Source organism: Hylaeus anthracinus, unplaced genomic scaffold (assembly GCF_026225885.1).
Source record: "Hylaeus anthracinus isolate JK02 unplaced genomic scaffold, UHH_iyHylAnth1.0_haploid 11994, whole genome shotgun sequence".
Classification (NCBI taxonomy): domain Eukaryota; kingdom Metazoa; phylum Arthropoda; class Insecta; order Hymenoptera; family Colletidae; genus Hylaeus; species Hylaeus anthracinus.
This window is the reverse complement of record NW_026534341.1, coordinates 4,868,381-4,892,598: the sequence shown is the minus strand read 5'-3', so window position 1 is coordinate 4,892,598 and position 24,218 is coordinate 4,868,381. Positions and strand designations below refer to the sequence as shown.

At 42.3% G+C, this 24,218-nt stretch overlaps 1 protein-coding gene and 1 long non-coding RNA gene across 3 annotated transcripts in view; one reads left to right on the top strand and one right to left on the bottom strand.

The window, feature by feature from the left end:
* The window catches only part of LOC128889070 (Krueppel-like factor 6), a 409,458-nt gene that overhangs the window by 112,100 nt on the left and 273,140 nt on the right, over positions 1 to 24,218 (top strand). For both annotated transcript variants that reach the window (XM_054146392.1, XM_054146393.1), the window contains one exon: positions 14,693 to 14,782. In XM_054146392.1, coding sequence (XP_054002367.1) covers positions 14,693 to 14,782 — 90 coding nt within the window. The remainder of the gene's footprint in view (positions 1 to 14,692; positions 14,783 to 24,218) is intronic.
* Positions 1,487 to 4,544, bottom strand: LOC128889075 (uncharacterized). Its single transcript, XR_008460365.1, has 4 exons — positions 4,438 to 4,544; positions 3,497 to 3,604; positions 1,977 to 2,114; positions 1,487 to 1,909 (listed from the first exon to the last, which is right to left on the bottom strand). It is a non-coding gene; the product is annotated as an uncharacterized LOC128889075 (long non-coding RNA).

Sequence of the window (24,218 nt, the reverse complement as noted above, 5' to 3'; positions counted from 1 at the left end):
ATTGGCGAGTGACGAATCAAAATGAAATGATATGATATATATATAATGATATATATATATATATATATATATCATTTTGATTCGTCACTCGCCAATCGTCGAATTAAATGAATCCAAGAAATTTCGGTCAGGTTTCGGAGAAATCCGTCCATCAGCTCGGGACCCGGACGATCTCGCGAGCGTTCCCTGTAAATTTTCCGCGGACAGACGCAAAAAAAAAAATGGACAATTTACGGCGGCAATAAAGTATCGCGGAGTTTCATTTACGCGCCTCGTAATCGTTGGCGAAAAACGTTACGCTTCCGCTGGCGATTTTATGCTTTATGAATGGTCGCCGTCGGGAAACCGCTGAGAAAATTTCTCGGATGGTAGCCTTTTACATATACTCGCGGGTCCGCGCGGTAGCCTGGCCGAGGAATCTCTCCTTCGCTATTCTTTACGAGAGAGAAAACAGTGGACTCTGGAAGGCATCGGGGCCTTCTGCTCCGCTGGTTAGCTTGACTGCGTTTCAACGGCTGGACGGGGAGGAGAGGCGGTATGACAATCACGTAAACGCTCGGAAACGACGCCGGTTGAGTCCACGTAGATCAGAAGACGGCGGCCGCGTTTGTGCCGCCGTTGAACGATGCACATAAATGAATAGTCTTAGGGCGTTCTTAAACGGTCCTCGTCGTCCTCTATCTTTGATTTAATTAGAAGGTTATGGCGGAAATGACGCGATATTCAGCCCCGTACTTTACTGCCGGATTAGCTTGCCTTTTATATACCCCGGTATATATGTACGCGGTAAACCACTGGCTGAAGAATGATAACTGCTTTCCATAAAACACGCTAGATTACCGGTGTTTCCGCGGAAGGCTCTAATCGGCTGTTTTCAGACGGCTATAGCGATAATCCCCTTGTCTTTGCGAAATATCGTTCTCCCTATTAAATTCGTAAAAATCGTTCCTTTACCGTCCGAAATTATGGCTTTAACGGATCCTGCATTTCGTCCGTGATGCGAAATGTCGTCGAGGATTGTTAGTTCGAGGGAATGACACACCCAACTTGACGATCTTAAATTGCTCGTAAAGCCGCGAAGCCCTGTAAAACAAACCCTCGAGACGCAGAAAGGATCCTCGAAGTATATTTATGCTCCCAACGAAGGCCCATAGCAGAGGTCGGCAAACTTATCATTGAGAAGGATCGAATGGGACGAATTGTGAGGAAATTTTATTTATTTTTTAGAAAAATTGCGGGACAATATTTGTACACTCTTTATTCACAATGGGCAGAATGTAATTGCATATAAATAGATTTTTGTTGGAAATTAACGAACAGTATATCGTGGATTCGATGTACTACCAAAGGATGAGAACGTTTACTCTTTAGTATGACACAATACTGTTATGTAGGATTCGTTTCTTTACAATAATTATTTCAAAATTCGTACATATGTACATATGTTACATATGTTATTATTAATGCAAGGATTATAGTAGCATTCAGGATGTCCAGTGTCGAGTTAGACCTATTCTTTTCAACAAATTCATAATTTTTCAAAATCAATCGCTAATGCTGAAGCATATTTAGGTGGCTAACCTAAAAATTATTATATTAAACGCGCGAAGAGAACTCAAATCGCACGATCGAAGCGTTCCCTAGCTCCTATAGATCAAAATCAACACGATCTTCCGAATCAAGCATGATCAAACGCTACTACGATACAATAATGTCGTTCGTCGAGTTAGCCTTCTATCTTTCGATCGATTCATCATTTTCTGAAATGTTTCACTACCTAATGCAATTTTTCTCAGCTCGTGCGAACTTCTCTCGTACAACATACGGTATCTTCGTACCGTCGTGATCGATGCCGCTTGAACAAGCTGATCGCGACCTACCAGCACCGTCGGAGATGGCATATGTATAGCTGTAAGAAGTTCGCGTAGGCGGTTGGTAAGCCGTATTGACGTTACTTAACCACTTAGGTTACTTACGGCCGGTGCTGTTATTGTCGAACGTGCTAATAGATTGGCGGCTTCCATTTCTTCAGTAATAATAAATTATCAGGCCTACCGGCAGCGTGTCGTAACGCGAGTAGACTCGTGCCACTCGGGGTTCGAAGGGTGAACCACCTGAAAAAAAGCGTCAGGTAGCGGCAGGGCAGTGAATAACGAAGGGTTTTCCAAGAGGTGCTCTACGAGTTTGATTTTTAATGCGAATGAGAGTGGATTGCTATGAGATTTAGAATCTGAAAAGAGAATTTCAAATAGGACGTTGAATTCTATGGTATATGTTCCTTATGATTTCTTTTATATTACGTTGTACAAATACGCAAGAATTTGAAAATACTAACGTGTCCAATTAGAATTAATTCAACTCTTCGTCTATTACTTTATCAAGTCTATATATTCAGTTTTTGGTAATTTTGTACATACTACCAGGTTATCATTTTTAGACTCGTGAAACTTTGTATAAATTTAACGAAGAAGATCTGAAAATATGATTGGTGATGATGATGATCCTTGTTTTTTTTTATCGAGTCCTATTGTTTCTTGAAGCTTCTTAAATTCAGTATTACAAAATTATTTTATTATTTAAATCCAAAATCAATTTTAAAATTAGTAAATGGCATTATTACGTCAGAGAAACCGTGCACCTATTATTTATCGAAAAGTCTACGCACTGACCCTGTATTGTGAGAACCAGGGAAAGTAACAAACTCGAGTCGCGAAATTCTGCGGTCACGTTTATTGAAACCAACGAACGCACGAAACAAGGAAACGGCAAGTTCGTTGTAAATCAAATCGAATATGAAGCCATTAAACTTTCCACGTTACAGACGGTACAACGTTGCAACCGTTCTTAATAAACATTACGTATGCAAGCATTCGTAGCAAAAGGTATCGAGATATCGTTAGAACGTGTGCGAGTCCTCGGTTTTACGGCCCACGACGGTGGTATTTCCATTTCATCGATTGGATGCAGAGGTGGATTAAATAATATTTCCTGTAGTAAATAGTAAATATTAGGTACACTGGAAAGTAATGTCGTTTCCTTTGATATTAAATTCAAACAAATTTTGAATATATTTCGATTTTTAATCAATTATGTAACGTCCCTCGTTATCAACATCCTTTTGCCATCTAGCGTGCAAATTTTCAATGCCCGAGCGATAAAAATCGAGTTGATGAGTGATAAACAAGTATTTAAAATTCCAAAAACGACATTAATTTCCACTCTTAAATAGTATACAGACAATCCTTCAGAACAGAAACGAATTTCTCAAATTAGTCAATTAATTAAAAAAAAAAAGTTTCTGAACAACATAGTGGTGTAAAAATTAAACAATAAAAGAGAGATGACAAGCACGTTCAAATAGCTACCTGAAATAGTTAGAAAATAGATTTTAACTATACCTGATTGTAATAAAATACTGAAGATATTAAAAAATCAGAATAAAATATTTGAAACATTTACAAAATTTATTTGAATAGTAATAGTATATTTTAAATACTTTTCTGCGGAGTTTACTCCACCTTGATCGATAGCCATCTTCCCGCGTAAAATCTTTGAGAGACAGTTTCGTCCTTTCACCATCCACGACGTGTCGGTGCTGTTTAGTCTGCGAGAAATAAATAATTTATTTTTTTCAAGTCATTTCGATCGAACAGGAGCGTCACGAGTGCAAGTCGTATGGCCAAGCCAGTTCAACTTCCTCCTTTCGACGGGGAGAAAGTCATTGTTGTTCGCGGTTTCAATGAAGTTTAAGCAACCCACCACGGTTCACGGATAGATCATTGTGCCTTTGTGGCGCCAAGACATTGTTACACCAACGCGGTGGGTGTGCATTGTTTTATGGGGGCTCCTGCGATGGTGGGATTTCCCTGCGTCTCAAAATGCACGCGTCTGGTGCTCGTATAAAATAAACGTCTCAATTATCGACATATCTTTTGGCAATTATCGCTTTTGAAGGGTGATAGAACCTTCACTTTTTGTTTATACTATAATATGAGGCGATGGAGTATTTGATAGGTTGCAAACAGTGGCTTTTGTTACATTTATAAATATAATAGATTGTCTATTTCAAACGGTTAAAGCACTGATCACAGACAGATCTGCATTCGTGTGAGGTAATTTTGTGTTTTGGAGTATTCAGACACCATGCACCATATTCAAGATTTTTTCGAACCACCTGATTATCATGGATGGCTACGATAACGTTTACCTGTACTACTGAAAGAAGTACTACTTCGATCCCTTGCAATATATCGACATGTACGTTTCTCTATATTTATGTATCATCATCAACTATTTTTATCTATCGATAACTGAACAAAATGAACGTGTTTAAAGATTGATTGACGCGCACAGTTAAATATAAAGTTAGCGCATTAAACGCGATAGATTCTAACGGAGTCTTAAATGCTCTGTCTACAATGTTAATAGCACATTTACCACGTTTGTTCGCGGCGCTATCTCTCTATTTTTATAGACAGAGGCAACAACGTTTCACTTTCATCTCGGATGACTCGAGCAGACGATGTCGGTGGATCGAATTGCGATCCGTCCGCATTTAACACGGGCTGGATCGTGATTTTAACATTTATTTCGAGCACGTTCCGCTGGTGTAATCGAAGGAAACTCATGCAGCCTGATACACCTACAGTCACGTACACACCGAGTCTGACAACACGTGCCGTGTTCTACTTGCATGATCCGCCGCGATCGCTCTCTTGCACGAGTCTACATAATCAGTACTCGCTCGTACCAGTTTATCGTTTCAGACTGAAAAATTCATCGCGAAAATCCCATTCTACCCAGGTAATCCGACGTACTTTATCAAGCAATTTATTGAACTCAATAATAATTATAATATAATTGTGTCTTGCTCTTTCTGGTGTTCTTAGTATAATCGTTAAAGGCGGGTATAAATATTGAATTATTTAGAGTAATCAAAACTTTTGTAAAACGTAAGGATAATTTTTCTAGAACGCGTACGAATATAATAATATTGGGTAAAGGAAATTATTAATTTCTCTATTTCTCATACAGTTGCTCATTCTATATTTTATTTTGGTTGCACAACACTTCAGGGTTCTTCTCGTGAGCCCTCTTCAGCCTTATACAGGGTAGATAAATAATTTTAAAAGTTTTGTACATATGGAGACCCATTGTAATAATATTATGAATATATTAGAGAAGTGGCTAACATATATTGACGATCCAAATTAAAAAGAGTCACAATGTATTAAATAGAAGTAGTGAAAAATGAAGAGAAAATACCAAAGAATAAATCTTCAAAAATTGTGAGAAATCGATATACAAGTCCAAAACTTAATAACCGACACTGCAGGATGTAGACATCCTGAATAGAGAAGAGTTACTTGGGAGAAACATGCTTAATTAATTTTCAATCGAATAACTGTTAGTTATAGACAGCATTTCAAGTGGTACATTATGGCAATAAAATATAATACATTACGATATAAATTGCAAGAATGTAATATGTAAAGCGGCCGTGATCAACAAGAGACGACGCGAAGTAATCAAATCGAAGCAGTTCTACCAAGGAGCACTCGATTTATTCGAGGGAACGTGAGAATTTTAATTCTCGATGTTGCGTAATTCGCTTTTAAAGCGTGCTAATCAGGCGTTAAAGCGGAGGTAATAAGTGGAGCGGCAAGGAGAGCGGCAATTATTATTAATTACACCGTATACCGCGTGGAGATTGACAGCTTCCATATTTAAACTGAAATCCCCTCGTTATGTAATTGCACGAGGCAACTTCTATTACACGTACATGGGGCTTCGCGGAGCGCTGACAACACGTGCCACACTTCTGCCGCATGATTTGCGTTACGTGCATGCGCAAGGATTCGCCGTGGTACACGTAGAAACTGTTCCCCGACCCGTCGACTTCGCGGTTGCTCTCCCCAGCTTTCGTGCCAGCAAATCGGAGGCTGCACAAGACTTTCACCCGTGCTCGAGGCTGAAAAAATACCCTGACTGTTTCGCTGGGAAAATTAAAAGCAGCGCCGATCCGACGAGATAACGCGCGACAAGATTTCCTCGTTTCGAGGATTTGTGTTCCGGTATCCGCGCGCCATCTGGAGCAATTTCGAACAAATTGGAAAGCTTTGTTCTTCTTTAAATGATTCTCTGGACATTCAGACGTAACGTAAAAAAGGTCGCATTGGAATGATCGTCGTAGGAATAAAAATTTGCCAGTTGGATGCAAAACTTGTGCGAGTACCATTTTTTTAAATTCGTCCTAGCATAAATTTTCCCTACATAATCACTAACCAAATTTGCTAGGTAAAGGATTGATGGAATTTTTAACGAAACTTGATCAAATTTTCATTGAATTTGGCAGATATTGGTCTTAATAAGTTGCCTGTTAGTGGATGTAGGTTTTTCTTTATTTGGATACATAGTTTTCGAGATATAAATCAGAGATCTTCTATTCTTAATAAAACGCGAGGAACGTGTAAACTTTTACTATTCCAGTATTATTCCATTTGTCACAAAAATCGTATGTCGACAACTTTGCGTCGCGAATAAGAGAATGTTCCTTTAAATAAAGCTCTCAAAAAGTCGAAGTAAAGACACATATCGAGTATACAACGAGTCTAACCGAATCCCCACCATATTAACCCTAATATTCTTAAAGCACTAAAATTGCACTTCGAGCTTCCCAGACAAACTCGCAGAATATCTTCGTAGAAATCGCTCGGTCTTCCGCATCGATGCTAGATCGGCCACGAGAGAAAGAAAAATCGATAAAAATCACCGGAAATCCCAGCGGAGCGACGTCCTCTTGCGAAACGTTCGAGACGAGACAGTTTCCTCGCGTGCTACGCTTCCCCGAAATTAATTACCTCTCCTTTCCCCCGGCGGCGTTTCGAAATTCGCAATTAAGTTGCACCGACACGCTCCTCTCTTTGCCGCGCCGGCGCTAATTAATTCTTCGTCCTTTTGCTTCGGCGGTGGTAGCGCGAAGTAAACGTAAAACCGAGTTCTAAAGGTACGTAACTCGGCTACACGTTATGAAGATAATATCGATGCTCAGTTTATACAGTTAGACGGTCGAGGCGGGCAGCCCTTGTCCTGCGAAGATATACGAGGCTGGATTTATCGCGAACGTTAACGTGCGCACGGGGTTGGGGAAAACGTTTCGTCGGGGACGTTCAACCGGTTTACGGACCAACAGGTCCACGGTCAAATCGAATAATCTCGTTAAAACCGTTCTTACGGTTTGGGACACCCTTAACGCTGCTCACCGTCGATTCCGGATCGCGGCGAGAAATATGGCAAAAAATCTACGTGTTACGAGGGGGGCTGGAGAGGTAGGAGGAGAGGCGTAGTTACGTCGGCGAAGGCGGAGTTATTTTAACGAATGTAATTATCCGGACGACTCGCCCGATTATAAGCGTACGAAACGGTCGACCGCTTCTGCGCGGTTGGGGGGCAGTTCCGACCGTTTCTTAGCGACCATCGCCCAGCGTGATCGTATCGGGATCCTACTATTAGTACGGTGATATATGTCATCATTATATCCTCCTTATTGCGTTAACCGCATCCTGTGATTTATGTCCAACGACCTGCTTCACTTCCGTTCTTTTTCTCTCGTTTATGCTCGACTCGTTTCGCCAGCGATTCCGTTTGATATAACGTGCCAATGTGGTCCCACGATGTTTATGGTTGTTCCTTTATACGTGTTCTATGCTTGTTTTACTTTCTTGTGATATCATTCACCCACTATATTGGCTTCTGTGCTGCAACTGTTAGGATATTTACTGTAATTCAACCTTTATTTTAATATAAAAGTAGAAAGTTTAGGATATGGTCTGTCCTCTCAAGTACCATTGAGGGCCCCTTCTTGTAGTTTCCCGTATTCTCCCATGAACCTCGCGTAAATCTCTCGTAGTCGAACTGACCGATTATACGCCGTCTTACAGACGCAAGAAGCCAACGTAAACAGAAATTTTTGTACAGAAGAATACGATACTAGCCTCTTGGTATCCGAAGTTGTGGCAAATTCTTGAAATATTCCCGGGAGGATTCCCAGAAAACTGTTGAAAAAGTTTGGCTATTCATGTGGGACACCGTTGGCAGCTGTTACGGAAGACACGGCGCGCCTGACGTGATTCACATCGTGTACGCGAATAGCGGTAGTGCTTGCACAGTAAACATCGGGAATATTGGTATAATATGTAGATCTAAGCATGTACGTGGGTTGTCGGTAATGCTCCCATAAATCAGGCCCTCCATTGTTTTCCTTCATTGAATGACCCGAGCGTTGCTGCACGGTAGTCTCTCCCGCATTCCATATTTCTGTTCGGTATATTGCTGGCATCCGGTATAAATCTTAGCGTTTCGAGCATTAAGACTTTCTTATTGGAAGCTCGGTCCTGGATCGTTTTTCAGCGTCGTTTTAGAGCAGGTGCGGAACTCTCTGGCTAGGCTTTCGATTAATCATCCACCTTCTCGTCGATACAATTTACACGGATGAATGGAGAAGTGTTGTCAGTGGATGCAGATTCGAAATATTTCTCTGTAAGCTATTTAGTATTAGGGCGAGAGAGTGGAATTGGTATTCTGAGCGTGATTCTTTGACTGGTGTGTGATTGTTGAAGCAGAGTCAAACTGCTTTGAGATTCTCACTATGAGATACTGACTGTAAGACCCCTAACTCTATGATTCCGACTCCGAGACTCTGACTTTAGGGCGAAACAGTTATGGAAGCAGAGAGATGTTGAAGCTGGGACTCTAACTCTGAGACTCGGACCCTGAGGCTCTGATTCTGAGAGAAGCAGATGTTGAAGCTGAGACTCTAACTCTGAGACTCTGATCCTCGGATGTTGAAGTATTCGTTGTACATGCAAGGAGCGACGTAGTATTATAAATAATAAACAAAGTGTACAGCAATGGGTGGAATAAATTGGAGCGAGGTTTGAGATATTTCTCTGTAACCAATTCAACTCTAAGAGTAGTCAATGGATTTCTTCATCTAAGTCTAATTCTTTAAAATAGAGTCGAAGCATTGGTTAACCATGGAGAGATATTTTTCTGCAAATAATTGTGCTCTAGTTATAATGAATGGGTTCATTTTACTAACCCGAACACTTTGACTTGCGTGTGCTTGAGAGTCAAAGCATTCATTGTACACATGTAAACTTACACGAAACAGCAAGGAGTGTCACAGAGAGCAGATATTCAGTCGCCTCACCGTCCGAAATCATCGATCAAAGTATCGTTGCTGCAAGTATCGCGAGGTACGAAATCGGATTACCAAGGATCGGAGCGTCCACGGAGCGCGTAATCAACGCGGTTGCACGATTAACGTTATAAATATTCCGCTAATGCGCCACGTTGCGCAAGAGTTTCACCTCCTTATTGCTACCAGCTGCACACGGAGAGTCGGGCGCTCGCATTCGTCGATGATTTCATACGTTACTTCTAAAGCCGCCCCGCATGCTGCACTTCATGCAAGTGGAGGGGGAGAGGGCGGAGGTATATCTCTGAGTCGCGTTGGAAATCACTTTCATAGTCCCGTTTTTATGACCGAAAGTTATAATTTATCGGCCGGCCGATCGGCGTAACGCGCGAAACGGATTACACGGGGAACGGTTCGCAGACGCCATCGCTCGACCGTCCCGTCTGCGAGTGCATTTAAAAACTTCCTAATCCATTAACGAGTTAAAGACACGGCGTGGGAACGCGAGAAGACTCGGGTCCGTGCGTGAACGCCTCCGTACTGTTCGACTAGCGGTCATGTCCGCGTTCATAAATGTAGATCGGGCGTCCGCGCTCGCTGATAATTAAGACCCGCCTCGTCCGCCAGAGCCGTCTCGCCGGCTCGTTAATTAGGAATTTTCCTTTTCAGAGGTCATTTTTACGCGGTGGACTCATTTGCATTTAATCGCGACCGCGGGCACCGTCGTTTCGTCGTGTTACGGCTTCGCTCCGTAGCCCGTGAAATTGCCATGTCTCGTTGCGAAATCGGCGATCGCGGACCGATCGTAGGTGTAAGAGGAACAGAGGTAACGGGGGCATGGGCCTATTCTTCGAAATAAGAAAGAGTGATCGCGAGATTTACGTTTGTTAGGTTGCGAGAAGGAGTTCTGTGCTTTGTAGCAGGTTCGTGCTGCAGCTTTGTTCGAAATTGAAGTGTGTTTTTGTTGAACGTTTATTATTTAAATTCGAACATTCGACACTCGGAAAAACTGAGACACTGCACCTCTGCAGTGTTGTTGGCTGTCTGTTCTTCTGCGCAGCTTGTGCGCCTCAAAGAGTTAAGACAGCCTAAGTCCATTTCCTGGTCACTTAATTTCCAATTGCCCTGATCGCTCAGCTTTAGACGTAACAAGAAGCACGAGTGTTTGTCGACTGGTTTCATCGAAAACTCTGCAAAGTATCCGTCAAGCAATTCACCCAACGTCGCGAACACGGCGATCCTTCGGCACGTGCTTTGTTTGATGTTCCCCGTTTGCAATAAAGCAATCGCTAACAGTGGCGCTAGATGAAATTGTGTTTCATCGATTTCTAACGCGGAAGCTCATCCCAGGTTGGATTCGCGTTGGTCGACGCAGTATAATCGATGTATTATATTTTGACGGGGGTAACACACCTATATTTGGGGTCGTTAATGCGCGCGCGCCGTGTCCAAAGGAGCCGATTCAATTTCAGCGGGCAATCACGGCGCATTACGGAAAATAGGAGAAATCTGGCGAAAGTAAACGTAACATCGGGCCGCGGCTCTTGCAATCGCCGCCGTAATAATGCAATATGTAATAATAATAAGAGGATAATAGCGCATCGGGGCTGCCAGAATGTGGGCAAACATAACGAACCTCGCGCAACGCGTTTTCACCCTGTTAGCTACGCCTCTGAATAGTTCCCTCTCTAATTTTACGATCATCGACTGGTCGATTGGTCGTGCGAGCGAGGAGCGCTCGTAAATACGACGCCTGGGACGTCTCGAATCGTAGATAACGCTTATTAATTGTACGATATCGTAAATGTTGCGTAAACGAGGTGGTATACGGCGCAGGTTGCTAGCCTTTATTGCCACGTTACGCAATGTCATGATATTTTCCAGCTCGTCGTATTTGAAATATCGAGTTGGTACGCTGTGAAATATTTCTCTGAATGCGAAAGAAAGCCATACTTTAGTTCGAGAGGACGATTTTTTGAACGTGTCCGTCTCGAATCCTGTATTATTAATCTGATTGGTTCGTTCTTGAACGCGTCTACGATTAAATAATATCGAATGCGACAGAAGTAATTGCACTGGTAGACAGTGCGTTGGCTGTTGACAGATTCTGGAAAATGGAATAAAAAGGATTTTTATTAGGTCTCTAAAATTCTATTTAAATTTATCGATGCGCATGGTTGTACACTTCTAGGTAAACTATGTTCTTTGAAGAGAATACAATACTGCTGGATTAATCTATAAATATTAAAGCTCTGCTATTTATAATGGAGTAGAGTCTCAGAGTAGACCCCTCTATTGACTGTTGCGTAACAGGTTTGCAGATCAGATATTGGCTGAAGATTCTTGAACCTCTTCGAAAAATCCATCAGTCGATGTGTGTATTCGATATAGTCTTGGACATGATTCCCGTTTAGAAAGGTCATTGGAAACTCTCTTTTCTAGAGAGAAATGTCCACTTCTACCATCAGCAGTTATTTATGAATATGCGATGTATGCAAAGACGAAAAACGTACACTGAACGTGTGCACGTGTACGTAACATCTATAAACATTATGCATATATTTTTCACATTAGAAAGAAAAGTTAATGGTCAGAATAATCACAGGTGAAGATCTATATGCTAGAAGCAAAGAAAAGGAAGATGGAACAACTGATTTTAGTTTTCGTGTTTCGTGGCAAAATAAGATGAAAATATAAGAAAAAAACATTATTTTACAGGAGCTTTCTTTTTAGGAAAAATTCAGTTTTTAATTTCGTCGGACACGCATGCGATTGAGTGCAACGCGACGAACTCGTCTGTCTATTACTCACTCGTTCTACTTACGTTGGTGGTACGAGGGTTAGAGTATAGCAAGATCGACAAGAAGCACTAACGTAAGAGAAATATTTCATAAAAACATTATTTAAATACCATTTATTCTTCAATGTCGTCGAATGCTAACGAATCGATCACTTTTTACGGTAGCTAGGTCAATTGTGACCGTTATAAATTTCATTTTTTGATTAATTGTATTAGTTCTGATAAGATTCTTTTACTTCGTCAATTTTTAATCATCAAACCATTGATGTATTTTACACTAGCAATCACAAATTCAATGCAGTCATACTACAATTTCTATCCAAAAGTAGAATTAATAACCCGGTGTTAGATTGTACGGTTGACTATTGCTGAACAAATATTAAACTCTAATAAACAAATATAAATATTAATTCGTATCTTCATGCAATAGTAGAGTCACTATCATACTATTATCATCACCATCGTTATTACTAACTATCGAAGCTAAGTGTGACAGACAAATCAGCTTCGACAGCTGAACAAGGAATGGGTTTAGCCATCACAAGTAAATGGTTTCGATTTTCGTCTATAATGCACCAGTGTCGTCATTTTCTCTGACGTCACCCTCGTTGGCGTCGATGTTCCGACCACGGCAATAAGGAACCACGCTATAATTCCCGCACGAGCGCCACCGTGTCTCTACACTCGTTCAGTGTCTGTCACGACATCGGTTATAATTGTTTTAACGTTTAATAACTGCGCTCGCGTGCACGACTCCTTCGGCACGCGTACAGGTGTAATAAACGGCTGGCCCGGATGATGCGGGCTCGAGTTAACATGCATTCTGTTACATGCACCTGCATTTACAGCTCCATCCAAGAGCTACGCTAAGGGTAAAATGAAATTCCCTAGGAATCAAAAAATAACTCCATTTTTCAGGGTTAAAATAAAATCCACGCAACGGAGGATCGACATATTCGACAGCTTTTGAAAGATGGTATCGAATAGTTCGTTATTTACCCAGAAATAATTTCATTTCAGGAGGGTAAAGATCATTATTTTCGACGAGGCTAAGGTCAATCTATTTTGAGAAATGGTGTAGAATAGTTCGTTAAGAACCTAGAAGAATTTGTTGCTCGAAGAATAAAGAAAACTTCTTTCGGTGAGGTTGAAAGCAACCGATTTTGAAGATGACGTAGAATAATTGGCTAAGATCTCAAAAATAATTTCTTTCTCAAATGATAGAGAAAAAGTTTTTTAACCAGGCCAAGACCAATCGATTTTAAAGATGTAAAATAATTGACTGTCTACCTGCCACTCTTACGGTACCCATTTTTTTGCGCAGAAGCGATTCTACGTTGACGCCGCAGCGCGATGCCATCTTAATTATTCCTGGTGTTCTCCCGTTTCACCCGAAATGACTGGTATAATTGATCCATTAGAGGACTCCGCCGTTTCCTGGCTCGCCGCACCGAACGCCGGGTTTAATCGTGTCGCAGAATGTAATTCCGAGGCGTTTGCAGTCGCATCGATTCGCGTCGGCGCCGCCGGAAAATTGCGCTCGATTGTTTGCTCGCGATTGTATTTCTGGCGCGAGTGCGCTCGTTCGATCACAGGCCTCGACAATCGATCTTTCCAACCATTGAAAAATGTGAAATATCGCGGTCGTAAAATGAAACCGAACGTCGACCGTAGTTTTTACGTTATGCTTATCGAGGGTCGTTCGACGGAGTCAGAATACGTAAATGCGAATAAATACGACGGAATATCGATCTTTCTAACGGTGCTCGGTCATCGCGATGTCCAACTCGTCGAACGTCGGTGTTTTAATGGAAAACCGCTGTTCGCTGATGGTCAACCCTAAGTGCTCATAAATCATAAGACCGCGCGTATTCTCGTACATTGAAAAACGAATCATCCGTCGAAATACGTCGACCGTTTGTTTACCGCTCCTCCTCGAACGCCGATCGCTAAATGATTCCGGTCGAAAACAGATGTTCGAATGACTCGAACATTAATTTCATTTATTTGCTCGTCAGCGGTTTTAGTCCTAACAATGAGCAATGAATTCCTGCGGTAATGAAACGTGATACAGCAGGTTTGACATAATTTATTTCGTATTATGTAAAACGTTTCTCACCGACGAACGTGATCATTCAATGCGATCTGAATAATGGATAAAGTTCAAGGATGTTTGGAAACAGTCACCTTGGAACGTAAGAATTATCTAAAATGTCCGATGCTAGCGACACGTATCGAGACTTAATAAACTAGTCGTACAAATTACAACATGTTACAGAATTAGAACTATGAGCAATGTTTATAAAAAAATATCTGTTTAATACAAAATTTGTATTCTAACCTTTGGTTTAACTTTATTTCTTTTTTTTAAATTGCTCAAGAATTAAGGTGTGTCTTATAGTCCGTAAAATACGGTAATAAAAAATTACTTACTTCGGAAGATTATGCATTTATCGTATAATACAAATTTCTTTGTTTGAATCAAAATGCAAGAATCGGGATAGTCTTGATCGTCTCGCGCGGAGAAACGGAGCTCTGGGGTCCCTCCCATTGTTCCCTCGCTAATTTTCTGCGAAGAGCAATTTCGTTTCCGAGGGATCCATTACGATTGCTATAATAGCGCTCATCAGGCCTAACCGTCTATCGCCTTTACCTTCGTCTTGTCTAATTACAGGTCACGTTTATTGTTTCAGGATGAGAGCGAGCTCTCGAGCAAGCGGTGGGCCAGTGCGCCACGCCGCCCGGACAGCCCCTGCGTCCTGGGGGCACCAACGTCTAGGGAGGTAAGCGAGCTTTCTTCACTCTTTCGCGACTAAAATAATTTTGCGTAAGACTATTACCTATAGATACCACGATTCGAGAATTGATCAACAAAACGATCCGAGACGTTATTTATATATATATAAAAAAAGGAAATATATCGTAACCCTTCGCACTCGGTGTGTGCGGTGAACTTAAGAAAATAATGCCGAAATGAACAACAGACTGTGGAGTATAGGTACAGAGAGTGTACACGTTATTACCCATTACTTTTATAAATATATTTTTCAGTATCTAATATAAACGGGTGAGTGTAATTCATTTCTCATCACGGTCCAACACTCGAGATCATTTTGTTGCAGAATATGCCAAGAGGAATCGTGTTGTATTAAATAATGTAGCATAAAAATCATGTAATATATTAGCGGTGCAAGAAAAATTGCAATTTTAGCATATTGGACTGACCAATTCCTACGATTATAAGGAATGGGACATTGTGCATGTTGCAAACTTCTTCTCTGTACCAATGCATTTAGATAAATCCTATATTGTATACCGTACCCTAAAAGACTACTACGTTTATATATCTGTTTCGATTTTACATTAAACCGCGGGAGACTCATTCGTCGTGATCATTCGCGACCCATTTGTTTATGGTGGCTGGGGATCGATATCGATCGGCGGGAAGCGCGTGTCGATTGGCCGCGAATGGAAACCCGCTTGATTCCGCGCGGTACGTGATGGCACCCGAATCGTGACTGCAGCCGCCTCTGTCGACTCGACAGACCTTCGTACGCTTTATATATATGGGCTACTAATAGGGGCCGTCAGGGTTGTTAGCAAGAACCGCGGTATGTCGGCACGTCACTCCCGGAAAGACGATTAGCGCCGACTTCGCGGCTAGGTGTCGATTTAGCTGCGTGAGCGTGCAACGATTGCGGTGTGCGCCAATGAACCTGGCTGCGAGGGATACCTTGACACGTTCTTGCAGCGATTTCATTCGTCGCCATCTTTTTTCTCCTCTTCGAGTGGTCGAGCGTTCCTCTGACATCTGTTGGAACTCGTCCAGCGACGAAAGAAATCTGCTTATGAAAGCGTTCATGGAGATTTCCGCGAGTCGAAGAAGTGGAGGATACTTGGATTTTCGTTTGGTTGGGAAAGTATGTATTTTGTTAGGGATTTCAGGATCTCTGACGTCGGTCCAACTACCTCGAGAGAAATCGACAGTGATAACACTCTCGTGGTGTTGAACGATTCTTTTAATTGTTAATTCACAGAAGAGCGGTAGCGAGGGTTGGGATTCGTGTTCAAGTCCTCTAAAGGACTAGAAGGGTGATAACGGTAATTAGGATAGCGGGTAAAATCGAATAAATGATGTGTTTGAAATTCAAACGTTGACAATTGTTGAAGTAGAGTTAGAATCGATGTGGTTTCAGCGCTGTGTTATACTGAAGGTTACGACTTGTAATATAAACTTTACGATATAGCGAGACCATTCGAATTTTAAAATTTGTATAGCGAATTAAGAAAGACTCTAAAAATGGTCTGTTTTCATGACTTCATTAAAATGCCGTTTTTCTTGTTAAAATAATCACAGAGCATATATTTAAGTGTAAAATAAAAAAAAAAGGACGCTGCACGCGATAAGTCCGCAATGTCTTAAGTATCCCCATATGAAACTATCATGAAGAAATCCAGCTCTTCCCATCAACTAAGAACATTGTCTACTCTACACTCAACCCAACGCGTTACTCAATACAGATTCAAACGTCCAATAAATTTCCCAGTATCCTTCGTTATCTTCACCAACAGAGTCCCTCGAGAAGGTTCCCACCGACACACGGCGTGGCAGCGCGTGACAGTATCGGAAAGGACTCCATCCGCGGATAATTAACCCAGCGCAAATGCTTCTCATAGTACGACGCGCGATAACGCCGTCCGAAGCGCCTCGCAGCCGTCGATTATTACGTACCGAAGGCGCACAAAGGCAGCATTATCTCTCGGAGAGAATGTTCAGAGTCGGAGAAGCGACGCAACTTGAACAGAACTCGGCTCTGATGGCCTTACGACTTATTCGCGGGACTTATTTGCGAGTACGTGGCGCCACCCACAGGGTCGGGCTCTATGATGGGTGTGACTCTCGCGTTGGTATTCGCGATGCATATTACTACAGTCGTGCGGCAACGCCGAGAATACGAGAACCGCCTCTCGCAAAAGGTAGTCTTTCTCTGGCGGCTACGTTCGTCTAACCGGTGGCTCGTAAATGCACGAGTCGTGATTAGACTCCGAAGACAATGCCGGCAGCCACGCGTTGTCTCGCCGCGTGCAACCGTATTGTGCACGTTTTTTTTTCACCTTTCCATTTTAATGCGTCCACTCGATGCCATTTATTTGCATACCTGTACACTTAGGCCTGGCTAAGAGAGGCTCTAGAAACTCGTGCGTAACAGTAATCCTTTGAAACGGCCTGTCGCGTACCATCTGCCGCGCGACACCGCGTTTCCGGTCGGCGGACGGAGCGCGTTAAATCGCCGCCTTGAGAAATCGCGATTTGATGGTGAATGCCAAGCTGTCGTCGAGGCGACCGTAAAACTGTAGCTTCTTGCGAAAAGCCAGGTCGTTCAGGCGTGTCTGGAATACGCGTGCCCCGGCAACGCTTTGCTCGAGCTGATCTCTCGATTCGAGGAGAAACGTTCGCGTTAAGGAGGATTCTGGTTGAACGTGTTCACTGTCGCGAAGTTTTCGAGAATTCTTTTAAAGGGGAACGGGTCGACGTATGAATATGATGATACTTGTTTGTCTAACGTATCGTGGTTCAAGGAAAGCTTCAAGTTGACCGCTACAAATTTTTCACAACGCTTTTTTTCCATTACGTCCATCGCGTATCCTTATTCCTACACTATGACTAATTCAGCATATTACATTATAGAGAGTAGAATGTCCAACAAATTCCTGATATAGTATCGTTATTTACTCGAAGACGGGACTATGTTATTTTCAATTGAACACAGATAATGTTTGACGGTGCAGATCAAGTAATCTTCTCGAAACGGAAACGTATTGACTAAATTTTTCTCATTTAAGATAAGTGGAAGTACCTTATCTTTAATCCTGTTAACAACGCAATTTCTGTTTGCGAAACCAAGCAGATTCGACAGTCTACGACCACTTCGTTTGGATCATTAAGGGTTCATTGTGAATCATTAAAATGTTTGCATTAAGGAGGATTCAGGTTTATTACGTTGTCGATCATATTATTTTCGAGAATTCTTTCAAAAGGGAACAAGTCGATGTACGAATGTAAACATTTTCAATCGCATTATTTGCATACGAATCGAGTAGGCATATGAATTTTGTTCTGACCATATATGCAATTCTGCTGGAGGTTGAGGAAACTGCGCGTTGCACAAGACCTTTCGGGAAATGCATACATACTTTATTGCCATTTATGACATATAAACGGGTTTCCAAAATGAGTTCTCGGATCTTGATTTTTAATAAAACACAAATGTATAAGATGCATGCGATTTTTTATTTGAAACGAAAGATAGTACAGGTATTACACAAATGTCTACTTCTCTGTGTTCTTCAAGGCTTCGAAAACTCAAAGTCTTAAAATCGAGCTTCCAAGGTTGAGCTCGAGACCTCCAAGACTCAAGCTCTTAAAGTTGAGCTCGAAACTTCACAAACTCAAGCATTGAAAATTTAAATCGAGGCTTCCTCCCTGCCAAAATCTCAAAGAACGTAGTGTACCCTAAAAGGTCTATAAAAGAAGGCTTCAGAGAACTACAGATGCGAGTACCGAGAAACCCAGATGCCCAGATCGCCGACAACTAGTAAAACATTTTCGTTATGGATTCAGACGTTAATCCGTGGCGATTTGCTTCTAATTAGGGATTCTTTCGTTCGACCATTTCCCGTCCACTGTCTATGGACAGGAGGTCAATCCGGAGCGGACAAGCGGAGAGGGCTATTTACGTCGCTGCAACCACTGTTGTTGCATCGAGTACAGTTCAATTCCGTTAGGTGGACGTAGCCGCGGGCTTCCCACGCCAATTAAACATGACTCATTAACGGGCAGAAGCCGGTAGCCGGGATCGATGCCTGGCCGTGCCTGGGCAACCCTTCTATAACTCTACGGCGCAGAGGCAATCGGAACTAATCTCGACCATCCTCTTCTCTACCTAGGCTGTTCGCAATGCGATATTACCGCGACTAACCTGCACGCCGGCGTGCACCGGCCACGACGGCCGCCGTACCGCAATATTTCTCTTCGTTCACGTGGCGCGCGTAATTGTGTGTAAAGACTTCGCGGCCCAGCAGAGATACATCGCCTTCGTTTGACGTTTACGTTATAATTCCGCCATCGTAGGTAATTACGGGACGAGGACGAAAATCTTACGCCAAATTGTTGTGAAAGATTGTGGGATTAATTACTTGTTGAATGATCAGACTCCTATTCACCGAGTCTCTATGAAGGGATCTTCAAAATGTGAGGAGCACTGGTCTAGATTAGGCAGTCACGAGGGATGAAAGACGGCGCAGACAACGCTGGGAAAGATTGTAGGATGATCAGCCTCTTTTGTTGTTATTCACCCTGAGTCACTATGCCTTCGTCGATTAGTTAGAATCTGTAGTGCAGGTCACTCGGTGCAGTGCACGAGGGTGGAGTCAGGTTCGGTCCTCGGGCACAGGTACTGACCCTCGGTATAAATAAAAGGATTCATGTCACACTTGTCGTAAGGAAATCCGTTCTTTGTGACTTCCTTTGTGATTTCCTGGTCCCAAAACTGAGACTAGTAATCCCGATGTTCCATTGCGATAATTTTACAACAACATTCGTACCAAGAAACAAATCGACCTGGTTATGAAAAACCACATCGATTCTCACCAATAGTTGCACATGTTCTTTAGGCAATATTTTGTGCTCCAAACATCACAGAAAGAAACCTGTCCTAATCCTCTACATCTGTATCTTCCAGTGTCAGATCATCCAAAAACCCTATTAAGTTTCCATCTTAGGACACAATTTACTCGAACCATCAGGACGGTGAGTCGCGAAGAGGTCAACATCCTGTTTCAATACCGAAATGTTTCTCCGCGAAACCGTCGGACGGGTTATTAGCTAACCTTTGTGCTATACGGAATTTCTGTCAACTGCAACAAAATAACGGTACGTAAACTAGTAACAATACCCGTCCCCCTTCCGGCTCGTGTGCCGTGCACGTATTATGCGAGCATTAACTGTTCAACGATGCGGCAGCGCGGTCTTCTCCCTGAAGACCACGAGACCGTCGTCGTCGTACGAGCCGGAGGTGGAGGGCGAGGGGGTGAATTATTGCCCGAAGATTTCGCGATCGCTTCCGATAGTCGTGGATTCCATCGTGAGTATCGTGCTTCCCTGCTGCCTCTCGTCGCCTGCCTTTGCCAGCCGTGGAATGTTTCGTCGTTTGATTGCTTGTCGGATTTTCCTGACCGATGCGAGGGAGACGATACGGATGCTCGTTAGAGATACTTCGATGTTCGGATATATTGCAGGATTCGAGTGATTTAGCGACTTCGGGGTCATGGATAAACAGACACGTCCGCTGCGAGACGTTCTGGTGGCGTCAGACAATGCAGAACTTTGGTTGGATGCTGTGGCACCAAAAAGTTTCCGTACAACGTATTTTTTTTTTTTTTTTTGTTTCTTTTTTTTGACAGTATGTTAACTCTACAGTGCGCATTGTTTCATAAATGCATAACGTAGTTAAATTTAGTATTATTTCTCATTTACAATTTTAAAATACAAAATGTGCAGTAGTGCGAGTATGTACACCCACGTTCATAAATACGTGGATACTTACTACCTTCAATGAATAATTCACTGCCAGGTAAATTTAAAGCGTTAGGCGCCAACATTTAGTACAGATGTGTAATCTAGGTTATTATTTTGGTAAAATAAGATAAAATTGATAAAATAATAGACTAAATAAATTTTGATAAAATCAAATGAAAAGTGATATTAAATTTGTTCTGTTAAAAGGAAAACTTACGATCTTCTGTTGCAATAATTCGTGAATCAAAAAGGCTACAAACTTATCCCTTAAATAATTGCAATCAATTTGAAGTACGGGACATCTCGTAGTTCGCAGTGAATGGATTAATCTGCCAACTACTCAAAAAGTAGCTAAATTTATCTATGTGTATTCCAGGTGTTCGCGCGGTAGCCACTTTCTATGTGTCCCTGTATTTCCCGTGAAAGTATCTCTTTATCTTGACTATGACTATATGATTTACAGTCGTCCTCTGTTAATGTCATAGATGCTCACGTTATGGATCATTGGCTACCAACCAAGACCATCAATCGGTTAGCGCATAAAAAAGTAGCTACAGGGTACTCCAAGTGTTCTTCAAGCGGTAGCCAGTCTCTCTATGTTTCTATACTTCCTGTTTCTCCCACTACTGCATCAAGTGTCATCTTAGACGTACGTTTCTATTTTTTAGTACAAGTAGTTACATTTTCAGATTCATTTAACGATCTGTCCAATCCTTGGTGCCACTGGTTTTACCAAAGAACCTGTAATCGAGATCGTGGCGGGAATGCCAGTCACGAAATCGCGCGGATAGCGATGCAGATGGAGTTCCAATCCGACAGGAATGTGGAAATCGGGACAGTCGCAAAAGTGGGATTACCAGGAGTGACCGTCATCGCTCGTTCCTGAGCGTCGAACGGAATTTATGACACTCGAACGCTCTGCAATCACGCGATGGATGACCATGATTCCACGGTGTTGGAAATACCGGGAATCTGCCTACCTACATCTCACTGATTTCTAATTTCGATTTCTCATCGGATGTGGGTAAATAGGCAAATAGCCGCCCACGCGATCCTCTTGGATGCTCGCCGATTCCGTGCCGTTCCATAGCCGTTATGATCAGGTCGATCGTGGATTTTTCTGCGAATACAAAGTTATCGATATGAAACCGATGATTTCATCGTTTTACAGTTCATAAAACATTCACGCGAATATAGAAAAGTAGCGTGACGCATAATCTCTTGATATTCTATCGTTTTTATATGTACAGTGGCTTTTCTGACAGAGTGCTTGCGACTTACGTTCGCGGATCCTTCTCTTTCTGAGATCGTCGAGATTCGTGAAATTCACTACCGCTTAGCTAGATCCAGCGTGAACGGAATCTCTGTCAAGAATTAATATGATTTTCTGTTATAATGTTTCTTTAGATTTACAGTTGTTCACTATTTATGTCACGTGTGCTCGTCTTATGTGGCACAATTTTCAACGAGTTGGGGGATAAAAATACTTGGAAGGGTACTCGAGATATTGTTCGAGCAGTAGGCAGTCGCTCTGCGTTTCTGTATTTCCTGGGACAGTGCCTCTTCAGCATGACCATGACCATACGATTTACTGCCGTCCTCTATTTATGTCGTACGCGCTCACGTCATGGATTACTGACTACCAACGACGACTTTTAATCGGATAACGAATTAAAAATGGGTATTAGGTAGTCCAAGTGTTCCTCCAGTGATGGTCAAACTCTCTGTGTTTTCGTGGGTGAGAATGTTACTTTTATTTAATTATTACTGTATGAGTGTAGTAGACTTTTAGTTTGAAATTTCAAGCTTTGTACGCAAGATTTTAAGATCGAATTTGAGATTCCAAGAGAATTCTAGCGTTTTAGGTTCAGCTAGAGAGTTCAAAAACTCAATCTTAAGGATGAGTTCAAGGCTTCGAAAACTCTAGCTGAAAGTTAAGTCGAGGCGTTGAAAACTTAAGCTTTTAGGCTCAATGTTTCGAAAACTCAATCTTTTGAATGTTGAGCGCGAGGTTTTGAGTGATTATCTTCAATCTCTAGTAGGTATCTACTCAGTTAGTAAATAAGGCATCCTTCTTGTAATAGGACAGACCTTCTTGGCTTGATCTTTTTCGAAAAGACTCTCTTTAGGCTTTTCTTGGTTTGCCAAGACTTTCGAAGCAACACCACGTCTTCAATGAAACGTCATGCTCATCAATGATCTAGAACTGATCGCTCTAACTAGAATCCAGCTATCGCTCGTGAAAAAAAGTGTCCTGGACGGACAGAATCCGCGGCAGTGTCGGTGAAACGAATCTCTCGAATCGCAGAAACGTGGAACGTGGGCTGGGCCTGGTACCTCCTCGGAGTGGACACTCCCGGATCCTCTTTCTCTTCTCTCCGAAGAAGGTGTCGTCACCGGTCGCTCCTCCAGCCGCGTGCTCTTCTCCGAATTACGTAACCACGGGCTTGCGTACTTTACGTACGTGTGTCTGAGGACGCACACGACGCCCAGGAACGTGGACGTAGAATCGTCGTACACAGGGACGGATTGCAGCATGAGCTTTAGGCGCTACAGCTCGAGGGTCTTCGCGAGTATAAAGGACCTTCAAAGGTCGACACGTTGACATTTCGTATTTGGGGTTTCGAATGTAGCTTGAACATCCAGAGAATGGACCAGATTTTTACAGTGGGTAGTGCACATGCAGCGTTGACAAAAAGAATGTGGTTCTCCTAATAGAGTACTCTTTCAATTATTCATCTTTAACATTTGTCTATAACAGGACTGATAATGGAGTTACGATATGTCACATCTATTAGGTCATCCTATAAGTAGTATATTTTAGTTTACCGTGGAAACATATCATTTTTTAGATAGACATATCAAAGATAACGATAACAAAAAAGGTGCAAATGGAATGTTTCATCGCTCCACCATCTATTCTGATCACTGTATCATTTTTTACTTACTGATTTTCAAAAGATGGAATTAAGATAAATAAAAGATGGAAAAAGGTTATAGAAACGAGTCTATGATTAATGTAAACATATGTTTTAACTTCTTTCACAGAAACTTAGCATCGGAAAACGACATTACTTATGGACTTAATATTTTTTAGTCCCCTCCATTGGTAAAAATTTTCTTTTCAATCTCTACACTGCTATTACAGTCTATCAACCATCCTATCCCGCAATTTTTTAGAATCCAAAAATAATTTGGATCGTAGACACTGAACTTCCTCTTCCCTTCAGAAGTATAACCAGGTACCTAATCCAGGCGCAGTCCAGGAATCTAAAAAGAATCTGAATACGGCGCTGGTCTAAGAGGTGCGCGTTCACGCTGTTACGTACCGCACCTTCGTCACGAAGAACGAATAAACGAACCCGTAGGTACGGACGTATGGCGCATCGTTCCGTTTCTAAATCGACGGACGTCGGTGCATTACGTCGGCGCAACCCGTGCATCTGCCGGCCATTCAGGCCTTTGTCTCCCGCTAACGTGGGCGTTGCGGAATATCTATTGTCGGTGCGTCTATGTGCACGCGCGGGGAGGGAAAGACAGAGGGGAGGGCTGTGCCTCAGAAAGCGTTTGCATGATGCGCGCGATGCATCATCCCGCCGGTAGATCCCTGCGAGACACGCAGCTCGCGATAACGGGAAGGG